Source organism: Bubalus bubalis, chromosome 2 (assembly GCF_019923935.1).
Source record: "Bubalus bubalis isolate 160015118507 breed Murrah chromosome 2, NDDB_SH_1, whole genome shotgun sequence".
NCBI lineage: Eukaryota > Metazoa > Chordata > Mammalia > Artiodactyla > Bovidae > Bubalus > Bubalus bubalis.
This window is the reverse complement of record NC_059158.1, coordinates 174,070,629-174,090,251: the sequence shown is the minus strand read 5'-3', so window position 1 is coordinate 174,090,251 and position 19,623 is coordinate 174,070,629. Positions and strand designations below refer to the sequence as shown.

The 19,623-nt window shown below is 54.8% G+C and overlaps 1 protein-coding gene across 6 annotated transcripts in view; it reads right to left on the bottom strand.

Annotated features, from left to right (window-relative positions):
- COL16A1 (collagen type XVI alpha 1 chain) overlaps window positions 1-19,623 on the bottom strand; it is a 56,072-nt gene that overhangs the window by 17,115 nt on the left and 19,334 nt on the right. For 2 of the 6 annotated variants that reach the window (XM_025278545.3, XM_025278546.3), the window contains exons 31-51: window positions 19,549-19,584; window positions 19,233-19,340; window positions 18,794-18,916; window positions 18,619-18,672; window positions 18,375-18,416; window positions 17,770-17,805; window positions 17,630-17,683; window positions 17,379-17,447; window positions 15,144-15,197; window positions 15,026-15,052; window positions 14,217-14,276; window positions 13,991-14,038; window positions 13,808-13,861; window positions 6,731-6,784; window positions 6,486-6,518; window positions 4,221-4,337; window positions 4,072-4,113; window positions 3,904-3,990; window positions 2,975-3,019; window positions 2,048-2,092; window positions 262-315 (exon numbers count right to left, since the gene is read on the bottom strand). In XM_025278545.3, coding sequence (XP_025134330.3) covers window positions 262-315; window positions 2,048-2,092; window positions 2,975-3,019; window positions 3,904-3,990; window positions 4,072-4,113; window positions 4,221-4,337; window positions 6,486-6,518; window positions 6,731-6,784; window positions 13,808-13,861; window positions 13,991-14,038; window positions 14,217-14,276; window positions 15,026-15,052; window positions 15,144-15,197; window positions 17,379-17,447; window positions 17,630-17,683; window positions 17,770-17,805; window positions 18,375-18,416; window positions 18,619-18,672; window positions 18,794-18,916; window positions 19,233-19,340; window positions 19,549-19,584 — 1,242 coding nt within the window. The remainder of the gene's footprint in view (window positions 1-261; window positions 316-2,047; window positions 2,093-2,974; window positions 3,020-3,903; window positions 3,991-4,071; window positions 4,114-4,220; window positions 4,338-6,485; window positions 6,519-6,730; window positions 6,785-13,807; window positions 13,862-13,990; window positions 14,039-14,216; window positions 14,277-15,025; window positions 15,053-15,143; window positions 15,198-17,378; window positions 17,448-17,629; window positions 17,684-17,769; window positions 17,806-18,374; window positions 18,417-18,618; window positions 18,673-18,793; window positions 18,917-19,232; window positions 19,341-19,548; window positions 19,585-19,623) is intronic. The other 4 variants (XM_025278547.3, XM_025278551.3, XM_025278549.3 and 1 more) reach the window with 3 other exon arrangements.

Sequence of the window (19,623 nt, the reverse complement as noted above, 5' to 3'; positions counted from 1 at the left end):
AAGGGGCAGGCCAAACGCTGCAGGAAGAGGGAGCGAGGAAGCCCCCGGGGATGGGGGTGTCTGCCCCTAACAGGAGTGAGGGCACCTGGAGATCAGCTTCCTTGGATCCTGAGGGCTTGTGAAGATCCCAGTGCTGAGGGAATCAGGGCTGAGGGGCAAAGAGTTTCACCTCCCGTCTTCCACTTGACAACCATCCCAGGGGGCCCAACCCATCTCCCCAGGGCTCTTCATGTATCACCACCCCCTGCCACCCCCTCTTACCGGCTCCCCCTTCTCTCCTGTCAGGCCCCTGAGGCCTCGCTCTCCTTGAAGACCCTTGGAGAGAAAAATCATGAGAAACTGCAGAGGAGGGCAGCCCCCACCCAGCCCCTGCCTCCTCCCCACGGCCTCGCAGCCCTCTGTTCCCATTCTAGGCAAAGGTGGGGGGGGGTGGCTGCTGGTGGCCCCCAGAGTGTCCCCGGGAAAGTGACCATAGGGGGTGGACCCAAAAGGGCAACACTGTCAGAGGTATAAATTCCCACATACGGGTGCCTCTCAGGAGCGAGGGCCCCCACGATGGGCCACCAGAGAGATACACTGCCCAGGTGGCTGACTGTCACTGGTGGGCCCTACTGTGACCACTGTCTGGGGCGCACCTTTAGGAGAGTGACACATGTGCTCCCTCCGAGGGGCAACTGTCAGCAGAGGTGTCCCTAGAGTGCTCCCCACCAAGATGTATTACCCGATGCCCGACACTTACCTGTCCAAGCCCCCCACCCCCACCCCAGGCAAAAATCAACTTCCTTTAGGGATGCTGGGGAAGGACTCAAGAAGGCTCCCTCCAGAGCAGTCCCTGTCTCTTTGGGGATATCTGTTGCAAAGTAGAGTCTCCATCCCTCATCCTCAACCTGGACTTCATAGATGCAACACACACCGTTAAGGGGCCGTGTCTGCCCCTTCTCCCTCATGCCTTCCAGAGACGCGGTGCCCAAACCTTTCCACGACACAAGACAGATGGCTAGACGGACAGATGGCCCCTCCACCCAAGCAAGCAGAAACAGACAAGGTCCGGCCAGGATGAGGACGTGGGGACAGATGGAGCTGTGACAAGGAGGGGCCCTGCTCCCTGAGCCGCCATCACCAGCCCTGGGAGGAGAGGAGCCGACCCCGGGAACATGAAGTCCCACAAAACAGGAGGTTAGTTTCCATGACCCAGGAGGGAGCAACAGTGAGGATGAGAATGACTTAAACGTACTTGTGATGATGACGAAGGCAGAGCAATTAACGACACCGGGCAGAAGGAGGTGGCCAAGACACTGGGCAGGAGGGGCAGGGCCCCGTGACCCCCGGAAACCCTACTGCTGGCACCACATGCCCAGCCTCAGAGCAGACTTGGCCTGGAGCCAAAGAAGAAGAAGGGAAGAGGAGGAAGCTTCCCCTAGGATGATGGGAAAGGTTGCAAGCGTGGCCGCCTTGAAATCCCCGGGGCGCCTCTGGACCAGCCCCGCCAAGCAGCAGGGCAGCGAACCCGCGCCAGCCTGCAGTGTGAAGCCCTAAAGCTTTGGCATCTCTGCCGGGCTCTGTGCCAGGCACCTGGCAGGGCCCCAAGAACTACTTTCAGCAAATCTTCAGTCAACACCAAAGGTGGGAGAAGCAGGAGGCAGAGTGAGAAGGGAGGGAATAAAGAGGCCCCTAGAGGCACCAGCTTAAAATAAGAAGGTAAAATAGCTCCGGAGGATTTAGGGGGGAGTGATGTGTGATTGTGGGAGAGAAAAAAGGGAAACGGAAGGGGGGGAGAAGACAGACGATGAGAGAAAGAGAGAGAGCAGGAGAAGAGGGAGAAGGGAAAAATGGAAAGAGAGTCAGAGACTGGGAGGCTGTCCAAGCTGCTGGGACCTCAGGGAACCTGTGTCGTTAGCTACCGAGCCTGCGGGGGTATGACGACGACGACACACACACGCACACACACGGGGGAGGGAGGCCAGGGCATGGCAGGAAGGGAGACGAGCAAGAGCCACAGAGACCTGGCTGGCAGGGGAGGGGAGGTCGAGCAGCGCTAGGTTCTTACAGGCAATCCGGGGGAGCCAACAGCACCAGGAAAACCTGGGGGGCCCTGGTGGGAGAAACAGGCAGGTCACATCTCACAAGCACAGTAACCCTGGGTCACGATCTGGGGCTGAGGGCTCACGGGGAAAGGAAGTCACGGGGGTATTATCAAGGCAGCTAGAAAAGAGACTCATCCCGGGTCTTGGCCCAGAAGCCACCTGCTCCTCGCCTCGGCTCCAGGAAGAATGAATGGCTCTGTTGACGGCGGAGACGCGCAACAGCCCCGCAGTCAGACCACCGGCCCACGTCTTCCCACATCCAGGTGAACCCCAGTGCCAGAGTGGAAGCCTATGGTGCCTGTTACCTGTTACCTGACCTCCACGGGCCCCTGGGTCGGGGCTCCCTGGTTCTAAGATGGCTCCCACCAGCCAATTTTTTTTTTTTTTTTTCCTCCAAAGGAAGCGTTTTCAGTTCTTCCAGGTTTTCCTAGTCACTTCTACGTCCCTGCCATGTCAACACCAGGGGAGACGCTCCTAGGCTGGCCTCTGCAGGCTTGTCCTAGAGACTGGCCCTACAGAGCCATGGAGGGTGGCTCCATCTTAGCTTCTGGCCCCTGCCTGCAGGTTGCCACACGCTTTCCTGGCAATCCAGACCGTGAGCCGTCGTGCAGAACACAGCAGGGATGGGGGTGGGGGGAGTGGGAAACACGGATATGCCCCGAGGCCTCCTCTAAGCAGGACCACAGGCACAACGGGGCGGAGCGGGCCAGCTCTGGGGGATTCGGAGGTGGGAGACCACAGTCCCCACAGATGCTGTGATGAGGGAAAGGCAGAAGACGTTCCCCTTTCTGTCCTGCCCAGCTTCCTGGGACAAGGCAGCAGAATGGTGTCTGGGTTTTACGTCTCCTTTGAGAGCCTCTCAAGCAGCCCAGAAGACCACGGATACTCACAATAGGGCCTGGAGGACCCGGGGAGCCCCTCATACCAGGTGGACCCTGCGAAGGAAGCCACGGGAAATAAATGAACAGGCTCAGAGCTCGCAGCGCCCCGGGGGGGTCTCCACAGCCCTCCCCCGCAGCCTGCCACAGAGTCAAGAGGCAGCTGCTATCAGCGCTGGTTGGTAAAGCCTTCATTCGGTCCGTTCAATCATCCAGCAAACATTTATCTAGCAACCGTTAAGTACTGAGCACCAACCCAGGTGCTGAAGACACAACAGTAATCAGGAAGTTAAAATCCCTGCCTGTGGCCGTTACGTTCTGGGAAGAGGTGGACAGGAAAGAATCGAACAGGGGCTGGTGAGTGCTCAGCCGATGCCTGCAGTGTGTTCCCGAGGGAAGGGAACACAGGACGCCAGAGGGCGAGGCGCACGGGGCAGGGAGCGGGCCTGGGGCTCGAGGGATGTGGGGTGTGTGGGGGGCTCCCTTCTAGAGGATGGTCAGGGAAGGTCTCTGGGAGATGGGGAGGGACAGGGAAGCCTGGCGTGCCGTGGTCCAGCAAAGAGTCGGACGTGACTTAGTGATTGAACAACAAGGAATATCTCACTGAGAAGGTGATCTTTGAAAAAAAAAAAAAAGGAGGGGGAGCTGAAGGGATGAGGGAGCAGGCCCTGGAGAAGAAAGAGCTGCAGGCCGAGGGAGGAAGAGTGACCGGGGGCCCAGCACTGCGAGGAGGCCCCGGGCGCCAGGCAGGCAGATGAAGCCAGCACAGTGAGGGGTGTGGGGTGGCCTGACGCCTTACGGCCCCTGAAGGACTCCCGGGGGAGACGAGAAGCCACCAGAAGGTCCAAGGAGACTGCTGGCAGGAATGAGACTGCCCTCAGGAACCAAGGGTCATTGAGATGCAGACTCCAGCCACCTCGGGGCCCAGCCCAGGCTCTTACCTCTTCTCCTCTCTGGCCAGGCAGTCCCGGAGGTCCCGGCAGCCCAGGGCTCCCTGCACAGCCCGGGTCTCCCTCGTGGTTGTCCCCCTGGAGCGGGATGGACAGTGAGTGTGAGCAGCCCCATGGGACACGAGGCAGGAGGCGAGGAGAAGACGGAGGCCCACTCACCCGGGCCTCCTCGGCTCTCGGGCGCTCCCGCTCCATGAAGCACTGCAGATGACAGCCAGAGGCCCAGTCAGCGTCAGGGGGTCAGCCAGGGAGCTCGCCCCACCACCAGGGCCACCCCGAGCCCCCCACCCTCTGCCCCCACCTCCTACCTGGGTGCAACTGTCGAGGCCTGGCACGCCGGGGATGCCCTGGTCTCCCTTCTCTCCGCTTTCCATGAGGGCCACCTTGTGAGCCATCTTGCCCTGGATACAGTCCCCACAGATGCTCTGATGAGAAAGGGAGGGTGGTGGGGCCAGGGCCGGAGAAGGGCCAGGATGGGCTGGATGGGGGGAATCCCTGCTCTGAACCCAGCCCGGGGTGCCCTGCAGACTGGGCCCCCACCCACACTCTTAAGACCTCTCCAGCCATCATTCTCTTCCTCCCCAGCCACATCCCTGCAGCCACTCGGCTGCCTCCTCAGGGGACCCAGTCCCAACACTGGCTTTGAGTTCCCTCCAGGAAGAAGCTCGGGCGGGGCCAAGCCAACGCCACTTTGCAGAGAGCCGTGTGGGAGGAGGCAGAGGGGCCTGCCGGTGGGTGGGGGGGTGACCATCTGTCCCGGCTGTTCTTGCAACCTGCACCCACTGTGAGGACATGCCACCAGGATTCAGCCTGAAAAGGCCAGCTCCACACAGCAGCTCCTCTGCCCATGGGAGCCAAGGAAACAGCTGCCGGCCCTTTGCAGCCTTGGGGATGGGACGGCAGGTCCCGGCTGTCACGGGCTCCCCAGTGTGCGGGCCTGAAGTCTTCCTGTGACAAGAAAGGTCCTCCTCTTTCCTGGAGGCTTTAACCTCTCGGGGTCACAGACCTCTCTGAGAGTCTGATGGAGGCTATGAGTCCTTGCTCCCCTTCAAAATGAAACCTACTAGTGAAAACTAGACTACAGTTTCAGAGGACTCAGGAGCCGGGCGTCTATCCACGGCCTGGTGGGGTGGGGAGGCGTCCGCGGGCCTCTAGAGGAGCTGCCGCTCCATCGCCACTGTTCGCTGTGAAACTCAATGATAATGGTTGTCATTGACTCAGCACTCGTGACACCAGCCGTGGTGACAGGCCTCTGCACATGATCGCATTCAACCCAGACAGTGCAATGAGGCGGGTCATCTTACAAGCACTCTGGAGATGAGAAAGCCAAGGCTGAAAGAGACAGCCTGACTTATCTAAAGTTAAGTGGGATCCTGGATTGGAGTTTGATCGGAGGGTGTAACGAGCGCTCTGTCCAGAGACTCAGGCTTCCCCTGGGCTGTGGAGGCCTGTGGGAGTCAGCACCCCCTGGGGCACCATTGGACCCCTTCTCCAGACCACACTCAGTTCCTGTCGGGGGCCCTCCATGGAGCGCTTGATCACGGAGCTGTCAGATGACATGTTACACAGAGACTGTTGAATGCTACCTGTGGAGTCATACCATCACTTGCCCAGGGGCAGACCTTGGGGAACCTCGGCTTGCCAGAGGCCTAGGGCGGAAGAGCTGGGGTTCACTGCCACAGCCTCACCATGATCCAACCTATAACTGTCGGCAGGAGGTTAACCCAACCTCAAGCTACTTCTGACAACGACTGCTGTCCACAGCAGGGTGGGGCACCCCATGCTCTGTTCTGAGCAGAACCGCTGGACTCATGGGAGGTCCAGAGCACTTACCAGCCAGTGCTAGATGGGGGTGACCAGGACGGGGCGGGGCTCTGGAGGCCAGGGCCTGGGAGGGACCCCTAGGGATGCTGAGCTGGAGGAGGAAGAGTCCTGATCTGGTCTTTAGAGGTGATTGAGCAATGAAAGGCTGTGTCACCCATGGTGCCCAGCGTGGGAGATCAGACCAGACCACGGCCCTGGGGTGTGGACTTAATGCTGCTGACAGCCCTGGCCCAGGCCAGCTCTCCCACCAGGCCCCAGCTCCTGGTTCTTGCACCACTAGAATTGCCTCAAACCCCGCTCCTTCCTGGATTCTTTCTGAATTGACCAGGGGACAGCGGAGGCTTCTTCCAGGCCCTCACCCAGTCAACCATAGTGCATAACCCTCACAGGCCCCTCCCTGCCTGGCAGCCGGAAGAGTGCACCTTCCCCCGCCCCGCTCCACCCATGTGACCTCACCAGCGGCAGCTGTGGGCAGGTTTCACAGGTGCAGTGGGCAAGAGCACCCATGGCCACATGGGTGCCTTTGCAGGATTCCTTCAAACGCTCATTCAGCAAACACTGACTGGGGGGTCTGTTCTGAGCCGGCACTGTGTTAGGCCCCCTTATACAGATGTGTGGCATGCCTGGTCCCCACAAACAGCTTCATCTGCAGCTCTCTGTGAGCGGCGCCATGCAGCTGAGCGCTGACTATGACGATCCCCTTAGGGGAAGCCCTGCCAGTTCCCATGCCCTTCCTCTGATGCTCTTACCTTCAGGAGGTGCTGTTCAATGGGCAAGGATCCCTGCAAGAGACAGACATGAGGGCTCAGAAGGGGTATGGGGACTTAGGGCACCAGGTGAAGCCTTGGGAAGCCACGTGGCATCCAGGCTTCTCCCAGCCTGGGAAGAGGGAGGGAAGAGGGACCCCCACTGAGGCTAAGGGTGCTGGCGTGGCAAACTCAGCCCCGAGAAGAGTAGGGGAGGCGGCGGGCAATGAGATCTGGCCAGTACCTACCAGTTCTGCAGTTAGCCCGGGCTGTCCTGGCAAACCATCGTGCCCAGGCACCCCCTGCAGCCAAGAAGAGACATGGGTGAGTGGACACCTCTCTCTAGCCTGCAGGTCCCTCTGATTCATTCTCACCATCACTGCCCCTTCCATTCATCCTGCAGAGCTGAGAGCCTGGGCTGGCACAAAGCTGATGTCTATTCTCAGCTCGAAAGTCTCCAGATGGTTTGTAGGGGTAGCTGAGGTAGGCCCAGAGGGGGGACCCCCCCCCAATAAAACAGTCCAAAAGAGTTCTTCCCCTACACGTTAGGGGCAGAGGGTCTTCTGTGTAGTAAATAACTATGGTTTCTTTCTGTGCTAAGTACTTTTCCTATATTTTCTCACTGTATTTTCTCATTTAGTCACCACAATTGTTTCAGTGTGTTGGATGTTATCTCCAGCTTAAAAACAAGATGAAGAACTCGGAGAGGCAAGTAACTTGCTAAAGGTCACAGGACGAGCAAGGCACAGGGCGAGATGCAGACTGAGGACCATTGACTTCAACCGCCCTCTTAACGACTATTTCAGCATCATTCCTCAAAAAGCATCTCCCAGCACGCTCATGCGCACACAGGGTGGAGGCCGGGAGTCAGGCCCATCCAGGTGCAGATCCTAACTGACCACCTGCCCAACTTTTGGCAGGTTGCTTGGGAGGGGAAAAAAATCTCTGCCTCCATTTCCTTTTCTGTAAAACAGGGATAGTTTACAGGGAGGCGTAAAGGAGATCAAGGCTATAAGGAGCTTCATACAGAGCCTGGCACCTGCGATGCTCACGTTAAGTGTTTGCCACCCAGACTCTGTTCCCCTTACAGACACACGATGCACATTTGCATGTTAAATACTCCATGGAGGCTGGGCGTGTGTTCGGTTTTAAATCCCCAGTGCCCTGAAGGAGGCATGCGTCAACCATGTGCCGCGTGAATGCACCGCTGCTCTCCACCACGGGGTTTTCTTGGTCTACTCTGACAGTCGGCCTCCCTTCAAGTCGCAGCGCCCAGCAATAGAAGCTGGCACCCTCCCTGGCAGCCCACCTGATTTCAGGCCAGGCTCCACCAGGCCTGAGATGGACCTAGAGTCAGTCTCCCCCGGCCCCTCCTGCACCCCACGTGCCGTCACCCAGCCCTGCTCATTCCGAGCCTTCAGTGAGTTAAGAAGGTAAAGTGTTTAGAATAGTACCTGACATGGGGAAAACCCCTTGACCATGTTCATTCTAATCATGCCCCTAAAGTATCATTCACCCCTGCTCCCTTCTTCATTGCCCGTGTGTTGGTTCAAGCCCGAGACTGAGTTTCTTGCCCTGCCCTCCCAGCACCACACCTCCCACTTGGTTCTACTGTAGACTGAAGAGCTACCTATGCACCATCCACGAGCTATAGAACCGCACATTTCTTAATGTCTGTAGGAATGGATGTCATTACTGGAGCCCAGACGTTGTGTATCTCCGAGTCTGTTCCTGTGCCTGAAGAGAGTTACTGCTGGGCTCTCTCTTCCTTGGAAGGACTGCAGGAGACCACAGGCACGGGGACCTGCCCCAGCCTAGCATGGGGCAGGTGCCCGCTGGCAGCAGCCTCGGCTTGGTCTCCAGCACTGGTGCCAGACGGGGACTCTGGTGCCTGGGCCCAGGCTTGGTGGCAGTCATTCTTTCTGCCTCGTTCCCCCAGCGTGTCTTGGCCAGGTTCACATGACATCAGCGTGTGCTTGTTAATGGGTCACTTTGAAATGACTCTCACGCTTCTCCTGGCAAACCGCAACCCCCTGCAGACTGATTCCTATTTCCTGGCCATGCGGCAGGAAGCCTGGACACTTGGTAAAGGTGAGGCTGGCCTGTGGGGTACCCAAAGTTGGCTCTGATTCTGCGCTTTCAAAGAGACAGAGAATTGGAATCTTGACAGAGGCTCCCATCAGCAAAGGGGGTCCCCAGAGCCAATTCTCAGGCTAGGGTGGAGGCCGGTGTATAATAAATCATCAGGGCAGAGGGAGTAGTTTGTAAAAACCTTCCATATGATTCTCCTTTGCTTTTTCAGGTGAGACTCACTTTTTAAAGGGCTGGGAGCCAGACATACAGAAGCCACTGTCTGTGCCTCCTAGGGTCTCTGGGAAGTGTGGCCTGGCATGCAAGCCTGGGGGAGCCGCCATGCAGGGCAGTGGAGGTCAGACAAAAGTGCCCTTCTCGGGAAAGCCCCAGTCCAGCACTGCCAATTCCTAGCCAATGACTTCAGACAAGATATTTCACCTCCCAGAGCCTCAGTGTGTTCAGCTGTGACTTGGGGATGACACTGCCCTCCTATTGGAGTTGATGTAGGCCCAGATGAACGTGAGAGAACGGATATAAAATCGTAGCAGTAGTTGCCATAATGATGGCTAATGTCTTCTGTGTGTTTACTATATATCGGACAAGGTTCTATACGGCCGTGAGGAGATAGCCCTCATCCAAGGTAAGGAGCAGCGGCTGCACTTTGCTGGAGCAGCCATGAAGAGATGCCCCACATTCAAGGTAAGAGAAACCCAAGTAAGACGGTAGGTGCTGCGAGAGGGCATCAGAGGGCATACACACTGAAACTAGCCAATCTGATCACACGGACCACAGCCTTGTCTAACTCAATGAAACTAAGCCATGCTGTATGGGGCCACCCAAGACGGACGGGTCATGGTGGAGAGGTCTGACAGAATGTGGTCCACTGGAGAAGGGAATGGCAAACCACTTCAGTATTCTTGCCTTGAGAACCCCATGAACAGTATGAAAAGGCAAAATGATAGGATACTAAAAGAGGAATTCCCCAGGTCAGTAGGTGCCCAATATGCTACTGGAGATCAGTGGAGAAATAACTCCAGAAAGAATGAAGGGATGGAGCCAAAGCAAAAAGAATACCCAGCTGTGGATGTGACTGGTGATAGAAGCAAGGTCCGATGCTGTAAAGAGCAATATTACATAGGAACCTGGAATGTCAGGTCCATGAATCAAGGCAAATTGGAAGTGGTCAAACAGGAATGGGAAGAGTGAACATTGACATTCTAGGAATCAGCGAACTAAAATGGACTGGAATGGGTGAATTTAACTCAGATGACCATTATATCTACTACTGTGGGCAGGAATCCCTCAGAAGAAATGGAGTAGCCATCATGGTCAAACAAGAGTCCAAAATGCAGTACTTGGATGCATTCTCAAAAACGACAGAATGATCTCTGTTCGTTTCCAAGGCAAACCATTCAATATCACAGTAATCCAAGTCTATGCCCCAACCAGTAATGCTGAAGAAGCTGAAGTTGAATGGTTCTATGAAGACCTACAAGACCTTTTAGAACTAACACCCAAAAAAGATGTCCTTTTCATGATAGAGGACTGGAATGCAAAAGTAGGAAGTCAAGAAATACCTGGAGTAACAGGCAAATTTGGCCTTGGAGTACGGAATGAAGCAGGGCAAAGGCTAATAGAGTTTTGCCAAGAGAATGCACTGGTCATAGCAAACACCCTCTTCCAACAACACAAGAGAAGACTCTACACATGGACATCACCAGATGGTCAACACTGAAATCAGATTGATTATATTCTTTGCAGCCAAAGATGGAGAAGCTCTATACAGTCAGCAAAAACAAGACTGGGAGCTGACTGTGGCTCAGATCATGAACCTCTTATTGCCAAATTCAGACTTAAATAGAAGAAAGTAGGGAAAACCACTAGACCATTCAGGTATGACCTAAATCAAATCCCTTATGATTATACAGTGGAAGTGAGAAATAGATTTAAGGGACTAGATCTGATAGACAGAGTGCCTGATGAACTATGGATGGAGGTTCATGACATTGTACAGGAAACAGGGATCAAGACCATCCCCAAGAAAAAGAAATGCAAAAAAGCAAAATGGCTGTCTGAGGAGGCCTTACAAATAGCTGTGAAAAGAAGAGAAGTGAAAAGCAAAGGAGAAAAGGAAAGATAAAAGCATCTGAATGCAGAGTTCCAAAGAATAGCAAGAAGAGATAAGAAAGCCTTCCTCAGCAATCAATGCAAAGAAATAGAGGAAAACAACAGAATGGGAAAGACTAGAGATCTCTTCAAGAAAATTAGAGATACCAAGGGAACATTTCATGCAAAGATGGGCTCGATAAAGACAGAAATGGTATGGACCTAACAGAAGCAGAAGATATTAAGAAGAGGTAGCAAGAATACACAGAAAAACTGTACAAAAAAGATCTTCATGACCCAGATAATCATGGTGGTGTGATCACTCACCTAGAGCCCGACATCCTAGAATGTGAAGTCAAGTGGGCCTTAGAAAGCATCACTATGAACAAAGCTAGTGGAGGTGATGGAATTCCAGTGGAGCTATTTCAAATCCTGAAAGATGATGCTGTGAAAGTGCTGCACTCAATATGCCAGCAAATTTGGAAAACTCAGCAGTGGCCACAGGACTGGAAAAGGTCAGTTTTCATTCCAATCCCAAAGAAAAGCAATGCCAAAGAATGCTCAAACTACCACACAATTGCACTCATCTCACACACTTGTAAAGTAATGCTCAAAATTCTCCAAGCCAGGCTTCAGCAGTACGTGAACCCTGAACTTCCAGATGTTCAAGCTGGTTTTAGAAAAGGCAGAGGAACCAGAGATCAAGTTGCCAGCATCCAGTGGATCATCGAAAAAGCAAGAGAGTTCCAGAAAAACATCTATATCTGCTTTATTGACTATGCCAAAGCCTTTGACTGTGTGGATCACAATAAACTGTGGGAAATTCTGAAAGAGATGGGAATACCAGACCACCTGACCTGCCTCTTGAGAAATCTGTATGCACGTCAGGAAGCAACAGTTAGAACTGGGCATGGAACAACAGACTGGTTCCAAATAGGAAAAGGAGTACGTCAAGGCTGTAAATTGTCACCCTGCTTATTTAACTTATATGCAGAGTACATCATGAGAAACACTGGGCTGGAAGAAGCACAAGCTGGAATCAAGATTGCTGGGAGAAATATCAATAACCTCAGATATGCAGATGACACCACCCTTATGGCAGAAAGTGAAGAGAAACTAAAAAGCCTCTTGATAAAAGTGAAAGAGGAGAGTGAAAAAGTTGGCTTAAAGCTCAACATTCGGAAAACGAAGATCATGGCATCTGGTCCCATCACTTCATGGAAAATAGATGGGGAAACAGTGGAAACAGGGTCAGACTTTATTTTTTGGGGCTCCAAAATCACTGCAGATGGTGACAGCAGCCATGAAATTAAAAGACGCTTACTCCTTGGAAGGAAAGTTATGACCAACCTAGATAGCATATTCAATAGCAGAGACATTACTTTGCCAACAAAGGTCCGTCTAGTCAAGGCTATGGTTTTTCCAGTGGTCATGTATGGATGTTGAAGAAAGCTGAGTGCCGAAGAATTGATGCTTTTGAACTGTGGTGTTGGAGAAGACTCTTGAGAGTCCCTTGAACTGCAAGGAGATCCAACCAGTCTATTCTAAAGGTAATCAGTCCAGGGTGTTCATTGGAAGGACTGATGCTAAAGCTGAAACTCCAGTACTTTGGCCACCTCATGCGAAGATTGACTCATTGGAAAAGACTCTGATGCTGGGAGGGATTGGGGGCAGGAGGAGAAGGGGACAACAGAGGATGAGATGGCTGAAGGCATCACCGACTTGATGGACATGAGTTGGAGTGAACTCCGGGAGTTGGTGATGGACAGGGAGGCCTGGCGTGCTGCGATTCATGGGGTTGCAAAGAGTCGGACACGACTGAGCAACTGAACTGAACTGAACTTGTTTAACAATACTCACGAAAGCCCCATAAGGAAGGTTTGGTAATTATTTCCCCTTAACAGATGAAGGAACTGAGACGCAGAGAGAGTAAGAAACATAGCCAGCATCACAAAGCTAACACATAGCAGACCTGGGATTCAAAGTCAGGCTGCTTGGTTCTGGAACACACAGTCTAATCACGATGCCACGTGGATCTCCCCATGCCGCCTGCTTCTCTCCCCCACTCCGTGGCCTCCTTCCTGCTCCCCAGACATGGCAGGCATGTTCCCACCCCCAGGCCTTTGTACCTACTGCTTTGTCTGTCAGGAATATTCTTTTTTGCAGGCTCACTCCTCATTTCCTTTGAGTCTTTTTATTTTTTATTTTTCATTTTTCTCTTTTTTTCCTTTAGGTCTTGATTCAAACGTTCTCTTCTTTTCAACACTTTTCTCAAGTATCTGCCCTGGGCTCCTCCCATTTCCTATCTTCACTCCCTGTCTTAGCTTTCTCATCAGGATGTATCACTTTCTAACATACTATATTTTATTTCTTTCTGTGGCTTATCATCTATCTCTCCTACTACAACACAAGCTCCCAGAGAGCAGAGGTCTCTTTCTGTCCACTGCCATGTCGCTGGCACCTGAAGCAGTGCCTGGAAAGTGCTGCTGCTGCTGCTGCTGCTAAGTCACTTCAGTCGTGTCCGACTCTGTGTGACCCCATAGACGGCAGCCCACCAGGCTCCCCCGTCCCTGGGATTCTCCAGGCAAGAACACTGGAGTGGGTTGCCATTTCCTTCTCCAATGCATGAAAGTGAAAAGTGAAAGTGAAGTCGCTCAGTCGTGTTCGACTCCTAGTGACCCCATGGACTGCAGCCCACCAGGCTCCTTCATCCATGGGATTTTCCAGGCAAGAGTACTGGAGTGGGGTGCCATTGCCTTCTCCGTGGAAAGTGCTAGATGCACAAAAATATTTGTTGCATGAATGAATGTTCAATGCTGCTCCAAAATGGTGAGCTCTGTACCAGTGTCAAGGAATGTTAGCTGACCTAGATTCTGGGTTCCCGCCAGCTGATCAAGGCCTGAGCTTGGCATGGGTGTCAGTGCGATGCCTGGGCTACACTCAACAGGACATGCGTCAGAAAGGAGCTGGGAGTACACACAGCCTGCCCTCAGGGACCGGGGGGCCCTGGGTACCAGTCTGGGAAGCAGGAGACAAGGAGTGAGAAATGACACGTACAGGTGTTGGGGCCAGGGGGCGGCACACTTGGCGTCAAGCACAGAGCATGCGCCCTGTCGCCCTGCCCTCCCTCTGCTCTCCCTCTTTACCTGCAGCCCAGGCATTCCAGGAGGGCCTGGTGGTCCAGGAACACCTGGAGGACCCTGAGGGAGAGAAGAAATCATCAGACCCAGAAGAAAGTTCTGCCCCATCGCGGGGGCAGCGGTGTGAGGATGGGCAAGCCTCGGGGTGCTGGCGGATGAGAGGAGGCGCAGAGGAGACAAGCGACACACCTGCGGGCCCGGCTGCCAGGAGCTGCCCATCCAAAGTCCCGGAGCACCCTGGGTGGGAGTAGGGGTCGCAAAAGAAGGGGAGAGGTTATAGGCAACGTCCACACCAAGCGCAGGGCTGCGTGGGGAGGCAGCTGGCCAGGGCACGGGGGCCCGTGCATCATGGGCACGGGGCAGAAAGCCAGGCCTCTCCCCCAGGTTTGGGGGGAAGGCTCTTGGCACCACTTACCGGCATGCCAGAGAAGATGAGGTCCCCTCGGGAGGGGCAGGAACACTCTCCCGGCTCGCCCTGCAAAGAGAAGAACCTTTGTCAGTGGCAGAGGGACAAGGATGGAGCACCCTCTGGAAACTGACAGCTGGGAGGCGGGGTGGGCTCTAGAGATGGAGAGGGCAGGCTTTAAATCCAGGATCTGCCTCTTCTGACTATGCCCTTGAGTAATCTGTTCAACCTCTCTGAACCTCAGTCTCCTCATCTGTACAATGGGGGTAATAATGCCCACTGCATAGACTGTCATGAGGATGGACTGGATGAATGTATACAGAGTTCCTGCCACATGCCAAGCACTCAGAAAACAACAGCCCTTCCCATTACTGCCTTTTCAGCTTCATCACCATCTGCGACTGCACAGGTTCTCAGCTCATTCCCCTTGGCCCAGACTGCCTTCCATGCCCTTCTCTCCTGGTCCTTCACATCCCTGTCCTCTCACTGGTTCTTCTGAACCCAGTTCCTTCCCCTGTCCTGTGACTCAGCACTCATCTGAAAATGCAGCTGCCTGCTGTAGGGAGACCTGGAGCTCTCTGGGTCTCCTAGGAACCTGGTTGAGCCCTGGGCTGGCAACCAGGTGAGGTGGGAAGTGTTTGGGGCTCCCTGCAACCTGGAACCAGGGAGCTGGTGGGTGGCAAGAAGACCAGGATGACTCCTCAGCACCCATCCTCCAGTCCAGGGTCACAGCCAAGTGCAGAGGATCCCCCGGGTGGCAGGGTGCTAGGGGCTGCTAATTTCCCCGGAGGTACTGGTCACAGGTTTCTGGGACTTACCTTCTCTCCCTGTGATCCCTTCTCACCCTGCAGGGAAGAAACACAGGTGGGTGAGGAGATAGGGGTACAGAATCAAGGCCAGCGGTGGCTTCCTGCTGCCCTGAGACACAGCACTCACCGGCATCCCTCTGGCTCCTGGAAGTCCAGTCTGTCCTTGCTGCCCATCAGGGCCCTGCAGGGAGAGAGCCCAGGGTCAGCGGGCAAGTCTGGACAGCAGCCAGCCAGCTGGCCTGCTTGGAGGGGAGGGTGACGGGACAAACAGAAGCAGCGCCGGGCTCCCTGGAACCCACATCTCAGTGCCCATGTCCAGAGGAGGAGACTGAGGCCCACGAGACAAAGAGAAGAGGAAGAAGGAAGACTGGCATTTCTCGAGCGCTTTCTGGGTGTCAGACACTGGGCCAAGTGCCTGTCAGAGGGCAGTGGATGGAATCCCCCTGCTCCCAGTCCTGCAGGATGGTATTGTTCCACTTCCAGGGGAGGAAGTGAAAGTCGCTCAGTCGTGTCCGACTCTTTGCGACCCCATGGACTGTGCAGTCCATGGAATTCTCCAGGCCAGAATACTGGAGTGGGTCAGATCAGATCAGATCAGATCAGTCGCTCAGTCATGTCCGACTCTTTGCGACCCCATGAATCACAGCCAGGCCTCCCTATCCATCACCAACTCCCGGAGTTCACTCAGACTCACGTCCATCAAGTCAGTGATGCCATCCAGCCATCTCATCCTCTGTCGTCCCCTTCTCCTCCTGCCCCCAATCCCTCCCAACCCATAGGTTAAACCCAGGTCTCCCACATTGCAGGTGAATTCTTTACCAGCTGAGCCACAAGGGAAGCCCACAGGGGAGGAAACTAAGGCTTAACGAGATTTTCTAATAGGCCCAACAGGACGGCTGCACCCGGTCTGTGCTCTATCGCAAGATCCCTGCTCTATCCTCTCTCTCTTCGGTGCTTGAGACACAGTCTCTTCATCATAAAAGGTCTCTCAGTTGACTTAAGGAAGAGATAGGAATTTTGGCTCTTATTAAAGGGAATTAAAGGCTCCGAGAGGCTGTCATGTGCTGACGGTCACGAAGCTAGGGACTGTGGAGGCTCGCGGATGGGATTCAGCTTGAGGGAAGCTGGTCTGGAGAGACCAGCCAGGGCACATGCTGACAGCTGGTCTCCTGCCGGACAGGCCACCTTCCCACATGGGACTCGGAGCTCCCTGAGGACCAGGGCCTCCTTCCCCTTCACATCTGCCTTTACTGGGGGCGGGGGGTGTGCTCCTTGGCTCAGGTGGGGACCATGACGACCCAGACTGACCATGGGGACTTGGGCAAGGCTGTAGCCCCCTCCTGAGGAATCCATCAGTGATTCCCAAACTGGGTCTGGACTTTCTCTAGGGATTGATAAAGATAGAAAAGATATGGTTCACTGAGCTATTTTCAACGTTACCAAAAGCCTAAGAAAAATTATACATTTGCCCACAACCTGGCACAGCACCGGCTGGCTGCAAGGTAGCCTTTCTTTGATTCAGGCTAGAATTATATCGTCTTGAAAAATTCTAGTGGGTTCATGTGGAGCTGAAGCTAGCTATTATATAGGTCTTTGATGAATAAAAATGAGGAAATGTGCTTATTATTCCCTAATCTGTGCAATTTGTTCAACAGACACATCTTTCAGAATATGGGAATCATTGGTGGGACAGTAATCCAGGGAGGTCCTTGAGGATAATGAGACTGAAAGTGTTGCTGGTGTAGATAGAGCTGTGCTGGCCAGCATGGTAGCCAACAGCCACATGTGGCTACTTAAATTGAAAATAATTAAAATTAAATTAAATGTAAAATTTCGTTCTTCAGTCATGCTAGCTATATTTTGAGTGCTCAAGAGCCACATGGGGCTGGTGGCTACATCTCAGGCGGGGCAGAGAGTTCTATTGGGCAGCACTGTTTTAGATCATCCCGAATGATTCCAAGTTTTGAAGTGGGGTGGGGGGCTGAACATATGGGCTTTGAGTCAGACAGAACTGGGTTCAAGTCCTGGCTCTGTCTCCCCACTCTCAGGCCTTCATTTTCCTCATCTGTGAAATGGGAATAATCATAGCTGCTCCCTTACAGGGCTGTTGTGAAGATTAAGTTAATCTCTCTTTTAGCATGGGCCTCAGCGTGGTCACTGCTCAAAAACTGGTGGTGGTCAATACTGCCATTCTTCAGGGACTCCCCCCAGACAGTGTGGTCTTCCTACTCCCACGCTGGGCTGAGCTGAGGCCTCTCAGCTCCCATCCCCCACAGGCAAGGTCAGCCCCGTGCCCTCTTCCTGGCAGCAATGCCCTTAGTCCCAGCAACATCCCAGTGTGGAGTACAGAAGGGGCCCTTACCGGAGGCCCAGAGACACTGGCACCAGGAGGTCCCACAGGCCCAGCGGCTCCTTTCACTCCTGGAGATCCCTGTGGAAGAGAGGGTACCAAGGTTGCAGGGCCTGAGTTTGAAGCTCGCGACAATCCAGCAGGTGAGACCAGGCCTTGGGCAGCCGTCTGATGAGTATCCCTCGGTTCCCATGTTCCCTGTGCCCACGGCCAGGACATTCTGAAGCATTACTAGTCTAGAGCCCAAGGATGCAAAGGCTCACCTTGGCACCCTTCTCTCCAGCAGGGCCAGGTGGTCCCCGAGGGCCCGGAAGCCCCTGCAGATGGAAGCACACTTGGTTATCTCTATCCTCGGGTGGCCCCTTCCCCTGCCAGGCTCCTCCAAGGCCCGAGGCAGACATACCTGAATGCCAGGCAAACCCTGGGCTCCAGGCTCCCCCTGCAAGTCAGAAAAAGGCAGCCTGGGTCACAGCTGCCCAAGCCAACCTGCGCCACTGGCAGACTGGTCTGGGGTAGGGTATCTGCCAGCCCAAACTCAAGAGGGCTCCACCAGGAGACTCAGAGGGTCAGAGAGGGTCAGGGGGTCCAAACCAAAGTCCCAGACAGAAGCAACAGAAGGCCAGGGCTGTGCCCTGGAGCCTCTGGGGGCAGGGAGGGGGCTTAGGTTTGGTGGGGCAGATGGGAGTAAGCACTTGGCTAAGTAGGTGTTCATTGGAAGGACTGATGCTGAAGCTGAAACTTCAATAATTTGGCCACCTGATGCAAAGAACTGACTCATTTGAAAAGACCTTGATGCTGGCAAAGATTGAAGGCAGGAGAAGGGGACAACAGAGGATAAGATGGTTGGATGGCATCACCGACTCAATGGGACATGAGTCTGAGTAGGCTCTGGGAGTTGGTGATGGATAGGGAAGTCTGGCGTGCTGCAGTCCATGGGGTCGCAGAGTTGGACATGACTGAAAGTAAGTGTTGGGAGGCAAGCAGGCAAAGGGAAGGCTGGAGGCTCACCTGCGGCCCCTGGACTCCCACTCCTGGAGGGCCAGGCTCTCCCTAAATAGGCAGAAGGACAAGCTTGAGCTTGAGATTCCCTCTTCATCCTTCACCCCTGCCCTAGCCCCTCCTCCTGAACCTCCCCCCTCCCCCTCCCCCTGCTCAGCAGCGGGATCTCCCTTCCTCCCTCCAGGCCCACTTGCCCCCAGTATCTCCCCACCCCCACAGAGCTGCAGCCCAGGCCCCCCACACTCACACATACCTGTATGCCCTTCAGTCCTGGGGGTCCTTGAACTCCTGGTAGACCAGGCTGGCCCTAAAAGACACAGGTGAGTAAAGACACAGGTGAGCCAGGGCTCCCACAGGGGCAAGGGGGCAGGGGAAGAGAAAGAAGGCCCAGGGAGGGAAGGACGAGAAGGCAGGTAGCCAGAACTCACCGGTTTACCAGGCCGGCCCACGCCTTCTGGCCCAGGATCTCCTTTCCGGCCCGGCTTCCCAGGCAGCCCCGCTCTGTCTGTCAGCGCCCCCTGCAGGCCGGGGCAGGCGGTGCAGCCATCACCCTGGTCAGAGATGGGCACAGCCAGGAACCCGTGAGCCAGGCCCAGCCGCCAAGAGAGGAGGCATTGGAAACTGGGGTCCTTGTGCCCTTCAGAGAGCTCCGCCCCTCCGCCGACCCCTCCTCAGCCCGGGATATCAATACTGGCCCCTGAGACTCCTGGGTCTCCTCCCCTGCCTTGGAGAAGAGCCGAGGCGCCTCCACCCGGTGACGCCAGCATCTCATGAGGGTCACGGCCTGACCCCAAAGTCCTTCCCCTCATTAGCTCTCGGCCTGATCTCTTCGTGCTTGTGGGGCAACCTGCCCCCTTCCTGACTGACCTTTTCTCCTTTTGGCCCCACAGGGCCCCGAACCCCTGGCTCTCCCGACAGTCCTGGCCGCCCTGTGGTGCCTGGTGTTCCAGGGTCTCCAGGATTCCCAGCATCACCCTGTAAGGAGTAAGATTCAAGGAGGGCAGGGATGACCCAGCTCAGGGCATGGTGGCCTCTTGGGACCTACGGGCACTCAAAGCTCTTCACTGGGGTTGGGGGCTGGGCGGGGAATGGAGAGTGGGCACAGCACAATTCAGGAATAGGAGGTGGAGACGGCATCTGAGAGAAGGTGGTGCCCACCTGTGCCCACCGAGTTTCCTCTCACCTTTTGCCCCTTCAGTCCACGCTCTCCGGCCTTGCCCTGAGGAGAAAGCATTTCCAGCGTCCGTTCCCTCACACT